The sequence below is a fragment of the Protobothrops mucrosquamatus genome, unplaced genomic scaffold (assembly GCF_001527695.2).
Source record: "Protobothrops mucrosquamatus isolate PMUCROS unplaced genomic scaffold, P.Mucros_1.0 scaffold959, whole genome shotgun sequence".
NCBI lineage: Eukaryota > Metazoa > Chordata > Lepidosauria > Squamata > Viperidae > Protobothrops > Protobothrops mucrosquamatus.
In genome coordinates this window covers 124,985-147,211 of record NW_015387203.1, presented here as the reverse complement: position 1 = coordinate 147,211, position 22,227 = coordinate 124,985, and the positions used below count along the sequence as shown (strand labels likewise).

The 22,227-nt window shown below is 35.5% G+C and overlaps 1 protein-coding gene across 2 annotated transcripts in view; it reads left to right on the top strand.

The window, feature by feature from the left end:
• Positions 1-22,227, top strand: part of TSG101 (tumor susceptibility 101) — a 37,905-nt gene that overhangs the window by 9,388 nt on the left and 6,290 nt on the right. The window contains exons 6-8 of one of the 2 annotated variants that reach the window (XM_015819616.1): positions 5,144-5,210; positions 7,489-7,586; positions 21,679-21,881. In XM_015819616.1, coding sequence (XP_015675102.1) covers positions 5,144-5,210; positions 7,489-7,586; positions 21,679-21,881 — 368 coding nt within the window. Of the gene's footprint in view, positions 1-5,143; positions 5,211-7,488; positions 7,587-10,733; positions 12,823-21,678; positions 21,882-22,227 lie in introns of those variants that run through there. The other variant, XM_015819615.1, reaches the window with a different exon arrangement.

Below are 22,227 nucleotides of genomic sequence, written 5' to 3'. Positions count from 1 at the left end.
ACTGTCTAGTCTCTTCTTAATAATGTCTAGTGATGGAGTGCCCACGATTTCTGAAGGCAATCTGTTCCTAACCCTAACTCTGCAGCAAGTGGGAGATCAAACCTAACCAACCTAGCCAATAACTTTGTCATCCAAAAGGTAGAGGAGAGAACTAGAAGAAAAACTATACTGGACCTAATTCTTACTAATAGAGAAGAAGTAATAGAGGGAGTTGAAGATGCCGAAACCTTGGGGAAAGTGACCATGTCATAGTGGAATTAAATATAATGCAAACACAAGCAATAGAACATAATCCAATCAGTGTCTTAAACTTTAAAAGAGCTGATTTTAACAAACTCAGAGAAACCCTAGGAAAGATTCCATGGATGAAAATTCTAAAGGGGAAAATAAGTCAAGAAGCGTGGGAACTCTGAAAAATGCAATCATAAAAGCCCAGTCCAGCACTGAAAAAGAAAAACAAAAAAAACCCCAGAAGAAACCCAGCATAGTTGCACAAAGATCTCTCTGATAAACTGAAAGACAAAAAGGACAAGTTCAAAAAATGAAAAGAGGGACACATAACTAAGGCAGAATATCAGCAAAGACGAAGTCAGGAAAGCAAAGGCTCAGAATAAACAAAGACTTGCAACAAAAGTCAAAGAAAGGTTTCTTTCAACATATTAATAACAAAAAAAAGTCAAGGAAACAGTTAGTCCACTAAAGAGAGAAGATGGCAAGGAAGTAACAGGCAGTAGAGAGAAAATAGAGCTGCTTAACTCATTCTTTGCATCAGTCTTCATGCAAAAAGAAACTATAGCCCAAACTACCCAAAAAACTATTGTAAAAGACAGCCTAGAAATAAAAATTAAAATAAGCAAGAAAAGGGTAAAAGGACACCTATCTAATCACGGGGACCTGACAGATTACATCCCAGAGTTCTGAAGGAGTTGGTAGATGTTATCTCAGAACAATTGTACCATATCTTTCAAAAATCCTAGAGCATGGGGGAGCACCTGAGGATTGGAAAAAGACTGATGTGGTTCCCATCTTCAAGAAAGGAAAAAAAATAGACCCAGGAAACTACAGACCAATCAGTCTAACATCAATATCTGAGAAGATCCTGGAAAAGATAATAAAAAAACAGATCTGCAAACATCTAGAAACACAGTTATAACTAGTAGTCAGTACGGGTCTGTTAAAAACAGATCATGCCAAACCAATCTTATTTCATTCTTTGATAAAGTGACTAAATTAGTAGACCAGCGAAATGCTGTGGACATGTTATACTTAGATTTCAGTAAGGCATTCGACAAAGTAGACCACAATCTACTTCTTGGTAAGCTACAAAAATGTGAAATAGACAACATCACCACCAGATGAATTTGTAGCTGGCTGACAAACTGTATTCAATGAGTAGTCCTCAATGGTACTACATCTACATGGAAGGAAAGTAAGCAGTGGGTACCACAAGGCTCCGTCTTAGGCCCAGTGCGCTTCAATATCTTCATTAATGACTTAGATGAAGGAATAGAAGGGGAACTCATCAAATTTGCAGATGACACTAAACTGGCAGGAATAGCCAACACCCCAGAAAAGTTCAGGATCCAAAAAGATCTTGACAGACTTGAACAATGGCTCCTATCCAACAACATGAAATTTAATGTGTAAAAAAGCAAAGTTTTACTTTTAGGCAGGAAAAACTAAAGGTACAAGTACAGTTTAGGCGAGATCTGGCTCAAAAACAGTAACTATGAGAGGGACTTTGGAGTCCTAGTGGATGAGCCAGCAGTGCGTAGCAGCAGCCAAAAAAGCTAATACAATCCTTGGTTGTATAAACAAAAGCATAGAATCAAAATCACATGAAGTATTAGTATCGCTTTACAAAACCTTAGTAAGACCTCACCTGGAATACTGCAACCAATTTTGGTCATGTTACTACAAAAAAGATGTTGAGACTTTGGAAAAAGTTCAGAGAAGAACAACTAAGATGATCAAAGGCCTGGAGACTAAAACTTATGAAGAACAGTTGCAGGATTTGGGTTTGGCTAGTCTAGAGAAAAGAAGAACTAGGGGTGACATGATAGCAGTATTCCAATATTTGAGGGGCTGCCACAAAGAAGAGGGGGTCGAATTCTCCAAAGCACCAGAGGGCAGGACAAGAAACAGTGGTTGAAACTAATCAAAGAAAGAAGCAACCTGGAATTAAGGAGAAACTTACTAACAGTGCAAACAACCAGTGAAATAGCTTGCCTTCAGAAATTGTGGGCGCTTCATCACTGGAGGTTTTTAAGAAGAGACTGGGCAGCTGCTTGTCTGAAATCGTATAGGTTCTTCTGCTTGAGCAGGGGTCTGGACTAGAAGACCTTCAAGGCCCCTTTCAGTTCTACGTCTATTCTATTCTCTATATTTTATAATAGTAATAAATTATGTATCAGCCTTTTCCAATACACTCAGTGCTCCTTGGTTCTGCAAATATTAATTGTGCCAGAGAGCAGATAGATACTTTTTAATGTAATAAAATTCTGTAGCCTCCAGAAATCTTCATTATACAGATAAGCATTTAGCTCCATCTATTATATTATAGGAAAGCTATAAAATTATTAAATTGAATAAATTTCAGAGGCCCCCAGGCCAATTATGAAATAATTATAGAGTGATCTAAGAAAACAGAGAGAATAATTGCCATACCTTTGGAGTTATATTGAATATCTTATATAAATAAGATTGGGCCAACTTCATAGCTTTAGTTTTAAAGTTTGATAACCTTATCCATTGTAAAATTCTTGACTGATATCTCAGTTATATCTGTGAAGATTATAGAAAGTATAATTTACAAGAATCTATCCCATAAAATTGGTTATATAAAAGGGTGCCATCCCTCAGATAACATTTTGGCTAATACTAGTTTTGTATCTTCATAAACTTGAATCATCAATTTTAGTTTAATTGGATGGAGAAAAATTCTTTGATATAATGCTAATTAGGTTTTTGATGCAGGTAATGCAGAAATTTAGACTTTTAGCAAAAGTTAATTAATAATAATTCAGTATTCTAATGTTTTGCAAATGATAGAACTACATGTTAAATATTCTGTGTATGTGGTAAAATGAAATAAGTCAAGTATTACATGAATTGGTAAGAAATTCTTGATAGATATATCAACATTATCTCTTGTCCATAATCTGTTAAATACCTGGGGAGTTATTATCCCAGGAAAATATGTTGATTAGGTAAGATTATTTCTGTATCAATAACCAAATGAAAAACAATAGGTAGCTGAAACGATCTAATTTTGTGGGGAAGAAATAACATGGAAAATGATTGTTACATCACTTTTAAATACATTTTGCTAACATTGCTTATGTTTATTCCACTGAAGTATTTTAAACAGCTTGTTAAGTTAATGGTGATTTTTTTCTATGGAAAGAATACGTATGAAACAAGAAGGATTTCTCAGTGTGTTACAGTTTTTGTACAGTGATGGTAGTTTTCATTTTCCTGAACATACATTAAAAAGTTTTGAGGTTGCACCTGATATTTTGAAGCCAATGACCATTGCTGTGGATGCTTCTCCTTAACTTATCCAGTCTTCCTTTTCTTCTGATTCTATCAATTTGGCCAAGAATATTTTTTCCATATGATCCATTTATATGTCCAAAGTATGTGAGTTTCATGTTTTTTATAAATGTTAGTAGTTTTGTTGTAATTTCTGCTGTAGGGTATGTAGGATTTATTTTCATAATACATTGTATGTTCACTAATTTAATAAAAATTAATTGCAATATTGAAAATATGTTTCTATGTTACATAGAGTAGAAATAATAATAAATAATATTTATTATTATTATTACATAGAGTAGAAATCTATTTTTGTTAGATCCCTCAGCAGTAAAATTTTCAAGATACATACTGCCAAGCACATGCATAATAAGTTCATTATCTCTGCCAGTAGATGTCAGTCAAATATATACGGTAGTTTGAAATCCTCTAAATGACTTTGAGTACAAAAGTAAAGTTTTACAAATTATAGGAATATAATTTGCACATTAATGACCAGATTTTCCAGAAATTTATTCAGGCTGGATGTTAGATAAAACAAGAGTTGATACAGTAACAAACTATAATGAGAAAGGATTAAAATACAGCTTAAGTAGGTTAAATTGGCATATAGGAGGTGTCATTTAAACTTAATCTGTTAAATTTCATTTGTTTTTTCCCAACATCAACATTGTTACTTCCAGCATATTAAAGCGGATTTTAAGGAATGCAGTGGAAAAAATTAAAAGGAAAACTTCATTGTATTCCCAATATTTTGCTTGTACAACTCTAGGTTTTGTGTTGTAGGCCAAGAATTATCTTTTAGGTCTGGTAGATATTTGCAATTCTTAAAATGTGGAGAACACTAACAAAATAGCTCTCTAACTGGAAGTAGCTATTCATAAAATAACTGCTACCCAAAGAAAAAGCAGTGTAACTGCTCCATTTCATTCCTTCCAATCTGCCAAGATAAAATCTATCAGATCCATTTGTCCTTTGACCTTTTTCACTGGGCAGAGGGACATATTTCCAAGTAAAGCATAGCACTGCAGCTACACATTATTTTTATTTTTTCAGAATTCCTTTAGGCGGATACATTCTTATAAAGATTGCTAGAGTTTGGTACTTGGCTTATCAGCAAGCATCCTACTCTTACTTAATCTGAAAATAAGGTCATATGGATGCCAGAAGGGTGTCTCAGAGGGCATCATGTTGTCTATTACTGCTGTAGAATTTGTCATAAACATCTGAAGCGTTTGTTTTTATAAATATTCCCAAATGGAATATTTCGAAACATTAGGTTGTTGGATTTCATATTAACCCGGCTTTCATCCACAAAAGTATTAATGGGTCCTGCAGGCACACGGAGTTCTGCTGGGAAGCAGATAAGAAAATTCCAAGGATTGGGTTTTATTACTGGACTGTTCCTAGCCAGTCCTTACTTTGTTCAATAAGGCTTTGTTTGTATGTTATTAAACTCTTATTTAATAATAATAAAAAAACGGCCTTCCCCAAACTTTTAGCCTATAATCTACTACTATAAAAAGTTCTGCACTATAAAAGTAGCATTTTGATATGTAACGTTATCTCAGACTGATAAAGTTTGCAAAATTGCTTTTGTGCTCAGCTTCCTATATGCCAGGAATGCCAAGTGGAATCTCTCCTTTTCCTCCTGGACCACCTCCTAACCCAAGGTAAAATAAATACGCTTGCTCAGTGAGAAACACGGTGATTTGATTATGCTCTGTTGTGCTAATTCTCAGGTGGAATTTTGTTATCCTAGTCTAAGCCTGTGTTTCAAAAATATGTACACTTCCAAATGGACCCATGAAGCTTTTCTTTTTTGAATTAGCGCCTGTTTAATAAATTCAGATTAAATGAATTGTTTAAATGAATTTAGCTTGAGTTTGCTAAATTTTCTTTAGTCAAGAATCTTTTTCAGAAATTAGGTGTTTGCTTGTTCAGAAGCCTGAACGAGATGTATTACTTCGTATCCAGTAGCTCCACCTTCAGAACTTTGCGTATTAGGTAGAAAGTCTGTAGGGAGATCTAAAACCTCATTTGTATATCACACGTAACGTGTTTAAGCAGCAAGCTGGTGATCTACTTGGGTTTGCTAACTCTTTCTGCCATTACTCAGAGACAGAAGATTTCCAAGTCAGTTGTGCACGGTTTTGAAATAGCCTTCGTGTCATCTGCATCCTAAATTAACCTGCAGAACACGATTACACGCTGTGGTTTGTGGTAACTGGACATACAGTGGTGCATCTCATGCTGAGCTGATAATCAATAGTTGATAAGCGATAGATAAATGGTTTGCAAGAAAAGTCAGCAGACAGATAGGCGAGGCATCAATCCCCTTTGAGGAAAGGTAGTCTTAGAGCTCAAATGAACAAGCCATCCTTTCTTTTCCTTCTCTCTCCCATTTTTCTGAAGAAGCTTTCATCACATCCAAGAAAAGTTAGGACAGGTTCCTCTGTCCTAACTTAACTCTTGTAGTTGTTCCAGAAGCCAATATCTCCTTTATGTGTGTTTTCTTATATTTTCACTACAAGCCCAGTCTCTCCAAACCTTCTTGAAGCTTGTATTCAACAGGAATACGTTATTTTCACTGCATCTTCATTTCCACCTTTCATGATTATTGTGTTTTATATGTGATCTATTGATTGTCATTCCCAATATATGCTTTTAACCTTCTTCGGTTGTCTTGATAAGCTTTCAGAACTTGTCTCTGATTTTGGAGGGATGCCAGATTTTCCTTAAACGTGTACGGTTCAGTGTCAGAAGATTTTTGTATGCATGTTGAATTCACATATATGTGATACACTGGTGTCTGTAAAAATGACTGTGCTCTATAAGAGAGCCTTGACCAGGTTCTTACTGCTGTGCCACACTAACATGCAAATGCATATAACAAGAGGGCAAATGAGGTTCCCATATATGAGCGGTTCTCACATGTAGGTCTAGGGCAGGGGTAGGCAACCTTGGCTCTTTTATGACTTGTGGACTTCAACTCCCAGAATTCCTGAGCCAGCCAAGCTGGCTCAGGAATTCTGGGAGTTGAAGTCCACAAGTCATAAAAGAGCCAAGGTTGCCTACCCCTGGTCTAGGGATAGAGTCAGCAGTGGACAATATAGGAAATGACATTGGGAAGTACAAGGCTTTTCCTTTCCTTATGAATTTCTCAAATGTATAAAGGGGATCTGAAATTTATGGCTTTGCAGTAAAACTAGAACATTTTCGTTAGCGATCGTGCTTGATTACACTGCTTAGCCTTCTAATTCAGCAATATCCAAGAACCACAACACATGGCAAATTTAAAAGTATTGTTGAAGGAAGCTAAGGGCTGCATTATTTGCATTCATTTGAATATTCTTTAATTTTAATTATTAACTAATGACTGCACAGTTAGGTGAATTACTAGCGATGTTTTCAGTGTTTACCGTCTTGGCAGAAATCCTGCAACATACTCAGTTTATTGGGTTTTTTTCTCCTGTAGCATTCTTCTGTGTCCTTTTCCGTTAAAAAGTAGTAATTCATTTTAATCGCTTGTATGTGAAATACTGAATGCAAAAAGGCTATGGAAGGTATTGTACAGGAAATGAGACCACAAATTAATGAGAAATATTTATTCAAATTTATTTTCTGAGAGGTATAGGAGCCTGCTTGGTGTCCATGCTATAATTTAAAAGATTACAAAGTTTTCTTTTCACGAAAGTAACAGAGCAGAATGAAAACCGTTAACAATAGACTAAGCCTTGAATAGCTGAGTTTGGTGTCTTCCCTTAAAATGTTTCGAGCACGAGTTTGAAAATGTAATATTAATTTATAAAAATGAAGATAACATGAATTAGTGTTCAGACATACAAGCATTAATGAATTTATCACTAGATTCAATTGTAATCTGATCATAGCTGAATTCATTAAGCTTCAATAATCCTATTTTGTCTTCCCTTTCACTTCCTGATCAAGTGGTTATTCAGGCTACCCTTATCCTACACCTAGTGGGCCATTTCCAGCAACAACTAGCACACCACATTATCCTTCTCAGCCTCCTGTAACCACTGTGGGTGAGTAATTTCAAACGAGCCATTTCAGAGGTGGAAAATGAGATTTGCATCTGCAAATGTACAAACCAAAACACTTACTTTTACAGAGATTGTTAATTTGATTATAGCAACAAAGGAGACTTATGATAAAAGCAATATTTATTTATTTATTTTACTAATTCATATGTCACACGTATTGTTTTTCCTCCAATATTTGATTTACAAAACAATGAATGATTTCTGCTGTTTCACTCATCAAGAGTCTTTATTTTTAATTTATTGCTTTATGTGATAAAATTTGTATGTGCTTGAAACTGTGATCTTAGCAAGTCATAAGTGAATTAAAGTTGAAGAGCAAATAGAACAAAATTACGTAATTGTTTTATTCTCTAATCTTATTCTGGGCAGCTAATCTTAGTTTTGACATTTAGATTTTGGGAAAAGTTTTAACATGCTAACAAATATACCCAGGAATACCCAGAGTGTAATCATTACAATGCAAAAAGTAATGCTGCAGCTAAATACAGCATAGTAAAGAATATAATTACAGATAGACATAGGAAACCTTGACAATTGGTGTTGCTAAAAATATGTTTGAATGTGCTTGAAGTTAAGTATTTTCAATATGTTCTTTGCATTTACAGGCCTCTAGATCTCTATTCTTTATGTATTATTGAACAGATACATCATATTAGAAGTAAAATATCCAGTTTCAGGGTAGATAATAGATGTATGACTATTGTATGTGAAACTTACTTTCTGTCAGATAAAAATTCAGATCAGCTGTTTTTTATTCCCTACGTGACAAAAAAAATCCTTACCTGCATTGGACCAAATACTGCATTTACAGTTAAATCCAGTTTTAAAAAGTCCTAGAAACTTGGAAGCTATGACCACATCTTGGCTTTATCTATTCATCTGTATTGGACTTTGCCTTCCCAATAAGTAAACAAAACCTTGGAAACCCTTGTTTAGAAGGACAGTACAGAAAGTAGCCCAGGACAAGATTCCCTTGTAATGATATTTTGTCCCAACACCATTATGTAAGTTTGAAAAGCCAGAATATATTCATATCCCTTTTTCCTATTCAGCCAAGATTATCAAGGCAGCTAATGCAGAAAAAAGAAAACAATTAAGATTTAATTAAATGCCTAATATTAAAATAATTATAAAATCTTCAAAAGAATAAATCTTAAGCTAGGATAGACAGAACTATGTATGGTGCCCAATACAATTTATTCCATAACTCGGGAGCATCATGGAAAAAGCCCCTCTCCTCTATTCTGAACTCATGTCTCCAAAAAAGGGGGACCTTCTCAAAGATCTTTGGCATGATTGGAGTATTAGTCCAACCCTTGAAATTGTTCAGGTTAATCAGTATCTGCCAGAGCTATTTATTTATAGGATCACCATCTTAATGATAACTTCAGCTTAAAAAGTGGTATATTTTGATACTGGTTTGTAATTAAACAAATCTTTTGGGTTTAGGAATTTTTTTTAAAATTAAAATATCTTGTAATTGCCTCTTTGAAGCAAGAAGATGGTCACTGTGTTTAAGCATGAAGGTAGTCACACCTTGGCTACTTTAACTAGCAGTGGAAATTCTAAAGGGTCAAGATCATCAAGACCTTCACATCTTCAAGATCTACAATGAATAATCAACTTTATCTGCTGCTGCAAATTGTTCATGGTCTACTGTTCCTCTCCACATACTAGAGAAGAAGATGCTCTTCAGTATGGAAAAACAACACCAGCTTATCTGGATCTGGCACAATAAGAATGGAAAAATGTGATTCCTTGGTACCGTCGCTTTACAGAATGCAAATAGGTGCTAGTATCTGCTCAGCCTGAGGTTCCTGAGATTTCTTTATCTGTGTTCAAACTGTCATTCCTTCTGATTCATCATTTTTATTCTCCTACTTAATCAGAAGTCTGTAGGAGAGGGAAGTATTCTTTGCATCAACAGTGTCCACTGCCTGGGATTATTTTGTATTCTACAGATCAAACAGGACCTCTTTTCTTTTTTTTTTGACAAGTCATGCTCAGCGCCTCGGGGAAAAAGCAGATGCATTTATGCAGCCATTCAGATCTGTTAACTGCCTGGAATAGACACTTTTAATCTACAATACCTACAGAGATTCATTATCTTCTATGAACATTTCATACAGACTCTTCAAACCTCATATTACCAACTCTTCTTGAACTGAATGCCAAATCAAGAATGTATCCTGTTCCATGTATGGAATCTGATATTAGCTGGGACAGGTGTTCCCAAATCAGGAAATACTGTGCTGTTTCTTACTGAATGACTTCAGCACATTCACTGAATATTCTTGGGGACCAGAAGCCTGGCAAAATACATAGACGGGTGTACGAGGTAGTTTCAGGGGGTATGAGGTAGTTCAGGAAGAGAATTCTTTGGAGACTCAAAATCATAATGGGCAATCTGTACTCTCCTTACACATTTTTTATTGTTTTAAAGAGGAACTTAAACATTTAGATGTAATTCAGCAAAACAATATTGATCTTCCTTGGAAAAGTTGTAACATGGCTTCATAGATACATAACTATAAGGGATGTAATAAAAAAAATTTTTTTATCCACACTGCTTTCTCAACCACTATCTGCCATACTTGATCTCGATTACCTCTGGCATTCAATTGTTTTCTGTGATTCTGGGCCTTGAAAATTATATTTTGTTCTTATGTTTGTTAATCTTTAAATGTCTTGGGGTGGAAAATCTAGTTCATTATGTCTAGGTTCAATCTATCAGTAATTGGTCACTCTGAATATTGAAAGCTAACAATGTTAACTGCTTTCTCAAGAGCTAAATGTGTACTAGAATTGTCATTTGGCAAAGATATGTCTGAGTTGCTTTGGAAAATATCAATAGATAGGGGGAACGGGGTAAGTGTGCTTTTCTTTTTGTTATTATATAAATTAGATGCAACCATTTATTCTGTAAACTGAATACATCAACGTATTAACAGTTGTTTGAAGTAGTGTTCAAATCAAATTGGCAATATGGAAGGTTTTCATGTATTTATGTCTAACGTTTTGATTGTTTTTACATGGAGCAATACAGAAAACTGCTCTGGGTAGAGTTTTCAGAAAGGGCTTTGACCACAAAGTTTATGAAGGATTAATGTATGTTTATTCTCTTAATAGCAGATGGCAGAAGAAAGCAGAAACAGGTATGGATTTGTGGTCATTCCTATGTTTTCTGGGCAGAAAAACGGGCACTTGACAGAAGCTTTGGTCCACAATTGGGAATTCGACTGGAGGATGCCAAATTACATTGGCTAGGAAAGAGTGGAATGATGTGGGATCAATTAGTACCCACCCTGTTGCATACACGACGGAGGCTAACAGATCCTGATATACTGGTGATCCATCTAGGAGGCAATGACTTGGGGATAACCAGTAATGTGGATGTCATAAACCGAATGAAGAAAGATTTTGGACATCTTAAGCAAATATTCAAGAATAGCATTCTAGTCTGGTCTAATATCATACCCAGGAAAGTATGGAATCAAGAGATACCCCATAAAGTGATGGAGAAAAGCAGGAGAAGAATCAATCAGGAAATTGGCTATTTTATGCAGTATATTGGAGGAACTGTGATCCAGCATGATTTACTTGTACCAGAATCTCCTGGATTGTTCCATCTAGATGGTGTACTCTTATCTCAGAGTGGTACAGATATCTTCAACCTGGATTTACAAAGTGCTTTAGAAACATTGTTTTGATTTTTAATTGGAAGAAAAATGATACCCACAGCTGTGGACTCTTTCTACAAATAGAAAGTTCTGAACAGCATGGTAACGTGAATTGATAAATAACAGACTTAGCCTAAGATTTAGCTTGGTACTGATTACTAATGCAGTTGTCTGTGACATTGCCCTATAATCTGCAAATAATTTTTTGTTAATGTGTTTAACTATTTTTTGCGAATTCAGTTTATTGGTTTTTCATTTATTTTAATTCACTTCTCATGTATGTTGAATGAGACTGCCAAACAAATTTATTCTCAATTGATCCCAATTCCACAAAGCTCTCACTGACTATAGCAAGATTATAACAATCTACAGTATAAGTAACAGTTTACAAAGCTATTTCGTGTGAGTCAGATGGGATTAATTATCAAGTGTTATCACTATTGGGGTAGGAGTTAGTGGTGTCATCTATTGGCAGATGAATGACTTCATAATCCCCACCATATCTACCTGCTTTAAGTTCTCCTGTAGAAGTTTGACAAGCCCTTTTGTGTATGCTTGAGGATCATGCACAAAGAAAGGAAAGAAAGGGAAATCCCATTACGTCAGCTAACGTAGTAATATAGTCCACTGTTAACCAATTCAACATTGCACGTTAGAACATATGTTGCACTTTTCAAACAGTGTGGGATTATTTAAATATAATGAAGATCTAGTTTCTGACACATTGGTTTTTGAAAATACTTTATTTAGTTAAAAATGTAAGCAATTCTGTTTCACAATTGGGAATAGTGGCTGGTTTAAATGTAGTATTCCCAATTTAATACACATAGTTTATTAAGCTAGGAATACTATTTTAGTCCCACACATTCTTCTCCACTTTTATGTCTTTTGTACCAGCTTTGATCCAAATCACAATATCTGTTACTACTGAACTGTGGTATGAAATTGTTTCATTTACTGAGCTCTTAATTAATAATATGCCTTGAACCATATCTATTTTTGGCGTAATGGAAAATTGGTTTAAAAATGAGGACTAAAGAATTGCTTTGGAATTGGGGGAGCAATTGTTCTAGATATGAGAGCTCTTATACTTGTAAGAAGGGTTTAAATGATTCATTTTCCTACTGTATGCAAAATAGTATCATATACTTCTTAGAGCAGTTATGATACTTGTAAAAATGGTATTTTAAATAACAGGGTTTACAAAAATATTGTTGCTATGGTTTTGTTAACTCTGAGTGAATACATCTTTTGTGATAATTAAAATGAAATTATAATTTTTTCCTGTCAATATTCCCACTAAGATAGCAAAGCACTTGAGAGTTTTTTTGTTTGTTGTGCTTGAAGAAAATCTTTATTTGATTCCAAATGCATAAAGGTAGATGTTCTGCTTATCCCAAAGGTATTGTTGAACTGTTTGACAGTAGCTCTATAAGAGAATTATGCCACTTTGTGCTTTGGCATCATTGATCTGAAACAGAATTTGCTTTGAAGGAAGGGAAGTACAATTTTAGAAGTAAGGAAGGAAAATTTAAAATATGGAGATGTGTATTCCCCCCCCCCAAAAAAAAACACCAAAAAACTGACCTATTGTGCAATAACAATTTAGTTATTAAGGAGGAAACAATTTTGCGAAACAAATTAAAAGAAGACTAATTTTGTCTTTCTATACTGAATTCAATTTACACTGCATTTATGTGGTATTGTGACTAACGTTCTTAACAAGCAAGAGGGAATTCAATATTAATCATTTATGTCAATTTCTGAAGTGAAGTCAATTTCTTCCAAGTCTGCTGAGCCTCTAGGAGAGAAACTTTGAAAGCTTCATTCAGAAATGAACTGTATGACTGCCAGTAAGACAACAGGAATAGAATGTAGAAGACCGAGCTATGGAGATTGCATCATTTAAATATTAACTTCATAGAGTGAAACACTTGAGCAGGTTTATTTCATGTAATTTATCTTAAATATCTCTGAAGTTTCCAGCCAGATGAGAATTACACTACCTGTGAGAGCAAATAGGACTGTGTTCAAATGTGAATGGCATGCTTAATTTTTCCCAGTGAGAGTTTAGCAGCACAACTGTTGAAAACAGCAGTTTTCAGACTACCTTTTGTATATTTGCTTGTAAAAGAGCATTTAAGCTCCAGTATTTTGTGAGGATTTATCTTTCATAAACTATTGACATTGGACACCTGTTTGAATTATCTGATTTCTATAATTTGGAGGGTTCTGTTTTAAAAATAATAAAACATTAGCCTTTATTTTCTTGTACTGTGTGATATTAGTGGGCATCTAGTAATAGCCTGCAACTTATTTTTCTCCAAATCCTGTTTTGAGGCCATTAAACGTCATATGCTGACATGGCACTTAGTCTAATATCAGTTATACTGGAAATGGTTGCATTTTTCAATTATGTTGGATACCATGAAAATAAAGCAACCATATGCTATTTCAAAAGCTGAAAGTAAATGTTGGCGCCCGTATTTAGTGGCCATTATTTATGGCTAAATATAATGGCTTTGATTCAAGCTTGCTTTCACCAGGACTTGAAAATGCCTTCCATTTGCATATGGTAGTCTCCTGATTTTTCCTCTCGGAGTATTCATCACTGCTCTCCACTCTTGGGATACATGTTTGCCAAAGTGATTTTGGGTAGGAGGGGCACTGGGCTCTGCAAAGAAGAAGAGATGGGGGTTGATCTGTTTTACAAATACAGTTACTCTTCTTTGGAGAATAATTTGTTAAAATTATTAGAAGTTGGTGTTCCACAGTCACAACTACCGAATATATATTTACATTTGGTTAATCTGTATAAAACCATTGAAACAACTGCAGTGAAGGTGACTGTACATGTCCCAGGATAATATTGCAGGATCCAATCTGGGTCGGTCACCAGGACCAAAGTTTTGGTCCTCTGAGCTTTCAGACCCATGCTGGAGCCCATCTTCAGGGAACTCCTCTCTAGCTCAGAAGACTAAACCTCTGGTCCCGGTGACCGACCCGGATTGGATCCTGCGAACAACTACAGGGTTCATTCTCTCTTTGTGAATAAGCAATACTGCCATCAAGTAAAAGACCTATTATTGCATTTAAATATTAGTGAATAGTTTCTCTGTTCACCACCAATATGATATTCTAAATATCTCAGATTTCAATAATACACATATGTTTGGCAGATAATTACCTACCGCAGTATGCCTAGTAACGTGTTTCATAGGATTTCCTTGGTGAGCAGACTTCCATACAAACGCCACCATTTTAGTTCACTGTAGCACTACTGAGAAACTGGTTTGTACTAGTATTATTTTTTTAAAAGATTTCTGTGTCCTTTATATAAAAGAAAATGTGATTGTTATATATTGTCCAGGTTCCTAACCTCACAGGACAACTACTTTTATATTCTACACTGATAATGTCTCCTTGCATTGGATGGCTCTTGTACTTCATAATTTGAAGGAGCTAAATTGGTGATGGGATGAAAGGAAGAGATGCTGTATTAGTAGTATAGCACATGTTGTGCATGCGTAACGGAATCCGTTTCTGGGATTTCTAGTTCAGTGTAGCAGGTAGTAGAGTCGGACTACAGTCTGATAGTTCAAAGAGCCTCTTCCAGGCAATCTGGTCAATGCTGGGATAGATGGAGAAGTGGTTGGGCTTGTCACTGTTTCTTTGTGTTCCGAAATCTCATCTATAAAGAGATCACATGTAGAGCTTTTGGTTCAGCCCAGGTGAAAACTTTAAAAATAAAAACCACTGTTTCAAGCTTCAAATAGGTCATTTTGAACTTGGAACAGTTTGGATTTGAAATGTTTTGTGTTATTGATGAAGTTCTTTTAAGTTTTTATTTGAAAGAGGGTGAAGAATAAACTTGGTGGCATTCTGGGATAGATGATGGTATTTAGCTGAAATAAATATTCATATTCCACAAATAGTTTATTTTTAAAATGTAAGATGATTTTTCATTTGCTAAGAAATTTTGGCAGATGTGGCAGGCAAGATTGTTGTTTAGTCTTCAGTTTAAGATCACCTTCTTATTAGCTAAATCCAGTAAATATTTTATATCTCCCAAATAGTTTTCTCTCTAAGAGATGAGTTTTATAAATACTTGAGCTCTTCTGGGCAGGTTAGGAGAAGGTGAAGCAGAAGTCAAGATACTGGGTTTTTTTCCAGAAAATAATTCCCATTAAAAGAAATATAATTGTTCCTATATATATTTTTTTAGCAAACAAGCAAATAAAAACTTTACTCACCATAATGCTTTATGTGTTTCCACAGATCAGTTTTGTAGACTGAAAATGCTGTATATGACAGTGGCTGTTAATTTGGATTTATAGATGTTCTCCCTTTCTTAAGGACCAAGGACATTTCAGGCCAGAGCAAATTAATGAAGGAATCAATAGTGATGGTTTGTTGTCAGTCTTCTTCCTTTTAGATTAGAAAGGTGACTTTATTGTAACAAGAGAGTCTTAAGACTATTTCATTCTGAACTTGAATTGAGGAAAGACTTAGCACGTACATTCTTTGGAAGTCAGCAAGTCACCTGTTCAGCAATTCCTGTCTAGATTTATAACTTTAAATGTATTTCACTCTCTTACATAGAATTTCTGCTGTGGATAGCAATTTAATCTATTTAGATTAAATTAAGAAAATAATCGACTGGTGTTAATATTTCAAGAGAAAAAAATCTGTCTTATGAGTGATACATATTCATATTCTATTAAATGTCAGTTTATTCAGCAGCCAAGTTCAGTGTTGGAGGCTGTTTTTCTTTCTGGCTTAATTTGTAGTCTATATAGTCTGTAAGGTCACAGTACCTTAAGGTCACTTCTGAAACCAGATTCCATATGGTAAAGGTTAAATGTTTCAAGTATTCCTTGTAATAAATGGCTGTGTGCCACAGTATCTTCTTAGTGTGTGGCTAATTATGGAAGAAGGAAGGAGAAAATGTTAAGACTCATATTCTTAAAGGAGTAAACCAAAACATTTTTTTTCTTGTTTGGAATATATAATTTTCCTTGGATCTTTGCACTTTCAACCCTTTTTTTAGACATATAAATTACTTCACACACACAAACACACATATAATTTTATATATGATAATTTTTCTGGCCTTCAATCTGAGTTGTATGCAAGGGCTTCATAGATATGCAATTGTGACTAAAACTTAAATTTGTTTTTGTCCTGACAGCATAGAGATTGCATAGTATGCTATAGTTTGAGGTGGTAACTGTCTTAAGCTAAAAGGCTGACATTCTCTGACGAGAATTGCTTTTTCATCAGGATGGACGAGAGGAAAATCTGTGAGAGAAAATTCTGACACGCAAGTTTATGTTGTTTAGCGGTAAAAATAGTGTAATGCAGTTGCTGGGGACAGAAAGTTACTGTGTGTATGTTGGGGGGAAGAGAAATCAGAACCATATGCTGTAAATAAGAGTTGGAATGGTTCTTGCACAGAACAGCCATGTCTTCTCCAAACTGGTGTGGAGACCTGAAAACAGATGTGCCTGCTTTGATGTGATATTGTATTCAGGCTCCTGCACATTCCAAAACACTTCCTCCAAATGACAGTACGGTTGAAGCATTTTGTTTGCTACAGGGCTTTTTGGGTAGTGAATTTATTCTCAGTAATGAGAATAAATTAGGATATTTACAGACTTCATTGCTTGGGATATTTGGATTTATTTTGCTACCTGTCTATTTTGCTGTCTGTCTGAAAGCATTTTTGGCTGTTCTCTCTGAAACATAATTCTGCTTGTTACAGACTTTGGTGATGTATATAGTTTTTGAGAGTAGAAATTACATCCTAGATTTACTGGCTTTTTTGTTTTTGTTTCTCTTAGGTAGCTTAGGTTTCTGTTAGGTAGCTTAACTGAGAAATATAAAAGCGATTAAGCAATACCTTAATTTATTCTGTTGCATTTATTGGCAAAATGTGGATATTGTACAAAGAGAGATGTTAGTCTCTGGTGACAAAATATTAGGAACCTAGTGGAACCTTTTCTGGCGGAAAAGTACCGTATTTTCCGGCGTATAAGACGACTGGGCGTATAAGACGACCCCCAACCTTTCCAGTTAAAAAATAGAGTTTGAGCGAGAGAGAGGGGGGGAGAGAAAACTTGATGAGTAATATGCCAAACCACATGTGTAAAGGAATAAAATAGAATACCCGTATTTTCCGGCGTATAAGACGACTGGGCGTATAAGACGACCCCCGACTTTTGAGAAGATTTTCAGGGTTTAGATTAGAAATTCGTCTTATACGCCGGAAAATACGGTATTTATTGAAAGGCAGAAGTTTTTATGAGCTACAACTCACTTCATAGGAGTATTATGTCTGTTTGTATTTATTCTAGTTTTGGTACATCTCATGAATTTGCGTTCCATCTGGCTGAACTTGATGCTTGTTGTTATCAGTAAAACTGGATCAATTTCCAGGAGGAATTATTAAAAGAAAGAAACAGAACAACAGAACTCCGCTGGTTGTTACCTACAACTCACACCTCAAACCACTCCAATGCATTAGCAATAAGCTACAGTCATTGTAGCCACCCAGCTTGAAGCAAATGTTCACAAGCAACATAAAACAACATGGGAACCAGACCATGCAAAAAAGACAGATGTCTGTTTTGCATCCCCACCCCCTATTCTATCCATCACAGGCCCCAAGAGGTATACCTGCCAGACTGAAGGCACTTAAATACCATCATCTGCTAGCAATGCCTTTCTGGATTCCGCCTAGAACAAATGGGGCAAAATTTGTTCAAATGAATTAATGAGCACAAGTTTGTCATTAGAACTGAGAACAAGAACAAAGTAAGATCAGAGCATTTCAACCTCTCAGGGCCACTCCATAGGAGACCTCTGTGAAAGGAAAAACTATCTTAATAATTCTTTCTGTATAAATCAAACATATTTCTTTGATAGTCAATTAAAATAAAGGCCGGTGTCTGCTGAGAAATACTTAGCAAAAGAAAGAACTGTGACCTTGGCAGTAGATGGTGAAAGTTGTGGTTGGCACATATTTCCTCATGTAAATGGAATATAGGACAAGAAAATAGAAGAACTGGGTCTTGCTGACGGATAAACCTTTTGCAATGACACGTGTAAAAACGGTAGTAAAGAAAGTAGTGGTGAGAACAAGGACAGGGAAGAACAGGAACCTGGCTTGGTAACCAGGGCAACAGAACAAGAACAAGGAACTAACCCAGTGGTCAGTTCCAAGAAGAAGGAACTAAGAAAGGTGCTGTTCCAGAAAGTCATGTGTTGATGGTTTTAACAAGAAAAGGGAAATGGGGCAGATATTGGGTGGTTCCAGAAGTCAGGGGCGGGCACAGTGCTAAGGTATAAAACCTGCCTCAGAGATGAGGGCATTGCCACTTGGCCACTAAGCCGTCACACTTAATGACTGCTTGTCCATTTGGCCCTTATTGCAATAAGTTGTTGAAATGTAAGTACTGAATTTGTATGTTAAATTTAAATAAACCTCTGGATCTCAAAGTGAGACTTTTGCTGTGTGTTGTCTCTTGTCTCAGTTAAACAAGTTTTTCCTCTGATATCTCAGAGGACCTGTTTTTGGAAAAGTGTGAATTTAACAGCCACATCAAACGTAATTTTTGAGCTGGGATACATCAAAATGTTTCAGGCAATGTCAGAAGGTCTTAAGAAACACAGTGGGTTTTTAACACATTACGATTGTTAACTGATACTGCAGTTGTAGTCTGTCTTCCATGTAACCTACATCATACTCTTTTTCCCCACACCTTACCTCAATTTAAATCCTACATTAGTCTATCTACTCCGTACATCTGATTTGTGAGCTACAGCTCACAAAGGATTATGCCTTTCAACAAAAATGGACTTCGTTTGTTAGCAAAAATATTAGCAGAGTCCAGATTCTCTAAGGCAAAGGGTAGATGAATTTGAAATAAGATTATTACATGCAATTTTGCATGTACTCTGTTATTGTAAATCATGGTACCCTTTTAAAAATAAGAGAAATTCTTTATTGTAATTTTATCTCCTTTTCTGTTCTGATTGAATTTTATTTTTTGGTACCTAAGCACATTAATATTGTAACTCCAACCACACTTTCCTGTGTGTAAAAGTGGCTTGTTGAAAACATACACAATTGACCTATATTGTTCTTTTTCTTTATTTGTTTTCAGTGTTTGCCATTTGTTAGACTTTTGCTTGGGAGCTTTAAAAAATTGTTAAAACCAGTTTGGAACTCTTTATTTGCCCATACAAATAGAATGCATCTAGCAGCATTATCGGCCTCAGTTTGTCCACTTCCATTTCATTCTTCAAAGTATGCATGTTCTTTAAAGTATTACAATAAAACTGTTAATATCAAGTAGTATAAAAATGGCGGTTTTTCATGATGAAATTAACTTTTATGAGATTTTCAGTATGTTTCCTGGCAAACTGAACACTTTATCCAATATACTCTGTAAATTGTATTTTTAATACACTGCATAATATTGGTATTTGGGAAAAATTATATTTATTGGTGGAAAATGTCTAGAATTCTTCTAAAAATGTTTAATTGATGTAACATTTGTTATGCCGAAGGATTTCTTAGTTTGATACCAATTTTCAGAGTTCTTTGTATATGGCAGGCTTGCTTATTTTCAAGAGAAGAGAGATTTTAGGGAAAAATGATCAGCATGATAGACATTCAGAATCTTGACTAAACCTTTTTCCTAAGACTCTAAATGAGAGTAAGAAAAAGACTAAGAATACTTTGATATCTGCTGAAATTCATAAATGAACTTTAAATGCATTGAAAAGAATATAGAAACTGTACTGTTCAACCATCCTTCATTAGATTCCGAACCTGAAGATTTTATATTCAGTTTTGTTGCACACCATTAAAACCTGAATTTAGAAAAGTGAAAGCCAGAAGAAAGAAAATTTTAAAATGAATTATAGCGTATTCTTCAGCATCAGGTGAAGTTCAAAGTGAAGTAAATAAGAAATTTGGATCAGAATCTGTGGCCCTGAAAAGCAATTTCAATCTGAAGATCAAACCAGAATAAATGAAGTTGACAAGAAAGAATGGAAATTACAGGAAGAATAGACATTTTCAGTAATTCACTATTTTTTTTGTTGAGTGGACACTTCAAAAATATTAGTTTTGTATTGATATGTATTGATAATTGGTATTACTGGAATGGACATATCAGAATCCCTTTCATAATCTTTCATGGATGCTGCTTCAACAATGGAAACATCTTAAAAGAAACAAAAAAGACTCATGTTTTTGAAAAAAGGCTGTGATTTAGAAGACAAATGTTAATATTAAGAACATTTATGGATGCGGCAAACTCAGACTACATGTGAAACCTGTGGCACTTTGAGTTGGTGTGTTAAGGTAAAATACAATTTTTATCATAAAGTGCTGTTCCTAATTCTTGCTATTTTGGATACTGTTGTAATACATGTAACTTAACAACTTTTTAAAAAAACACTTAACTGAAAAAAATCTTTTGTAAATGATACCAATTAAGAAATGGGGCATTTGTTACAAAATTTGATATCAAAGGAAACTCCTTAGTCAATGTTATTGGACAGGAAATGATGGAAAAACTTTAGATTGAAATGTGGTATGTGAATTTCTAGCCCGAATGTTTGAGAAGAAGAATTAAAATAAGAAAAATCATTTGTGCATGACAAATACCTGGCATCACATGTCAAATGATCATAATATTTGCCCTGTAGCTTTTTATGACTAGTATGGAAACAAAAGAAAATTTGTATAAAAATAAAGTAGTGTTTCTTTGTTTTCATCAAACAATAATTATCAGTAATAGTCTGAGATGGGCACATCTTACATTTTCCTAATAAAAATTTATATTTATGGTGTATCCACCTACATCTGAGTAATTCAAGTGCACCAGATGCTTATGAAGTTTGCATTTCTAAGACAGGCCTGCTATTTTATCAGCATAAATTAATAAATATATGGAAGCCTAATGAGTCTTTTTGCTCTAGATGAAATCTCCTAGAGAATTTGGAGGTTTTTATAATTCAGTTATAAACGATGATGAGATAGGTAAACCCATGTTAAATTGGCCAGGGATACATTTGTTGTTAAATACATTGAAAGTTCACAGATATACCTTCTAAAGCACGGGTGTCAAACTCGATCGCGTCACATGACGTGTCGGTTTTTGCCTTTGCGGAACCGGGGTGGGCGTGGCCTGCACGTGACGCATCCGGTCCGCGGGCCGCCAGTTTGACACCCCTGTTCTAAAGTATGACTTTTGCAAGTTAGCACAAGGTGGTATTCCTTTTTTTTTCCCCCTTTAAAGTATGCAGAGGTTATGTCTAAGGGTCTGTTTGAGGACATTGATAGCAGCATTTCTGTGACTATGAATTTTATTCTGCAGGTCCCAGCAGAGATGGCACAATTAGTGAAGATACTATTCGAGCTTCCCTTATATCAGCAGTCAGTGATAAATTGAGATGGCGGATGAAAGAAGAAATGGATCGCGCTCAGGCAGAGCTCAATGCCTTGAAGCGCACAGAAGAGGATCTGAAAAAGGGTCATCAGAAGCTTGAAGAGATGGTGACTCGTCTAGATCAAGAAGTGGTAAGCAGGAGGAAAGACTCTTTCCTGAATAATTTCGGTTGTGCAAAGTACTTGTACCTTTTTTTCTTTTATCTACTTCTACTGCTTAGAGCAGGGCTTTTCAACCAGTGGTACGGGTACCACTTGTGGTACATTGGCAACTGGCAGGTGGTACGCGACCATCCTAGAAAAGTGGTAGCGTTGGAGGAGAATGAGCTGAACCGGTGGCAGTACCTCACAAGCGTGAGCGAGAGATGGCTGGAGCTGCAGGGCTGTCAGGGCTCAGCAGAAGCGCCAGGATCAGTGCCGCTTTCCAACTGATCGGCACTTCTTCAGGGCTGTCAGGGCTCAGCGGAAGCGCCAGGAT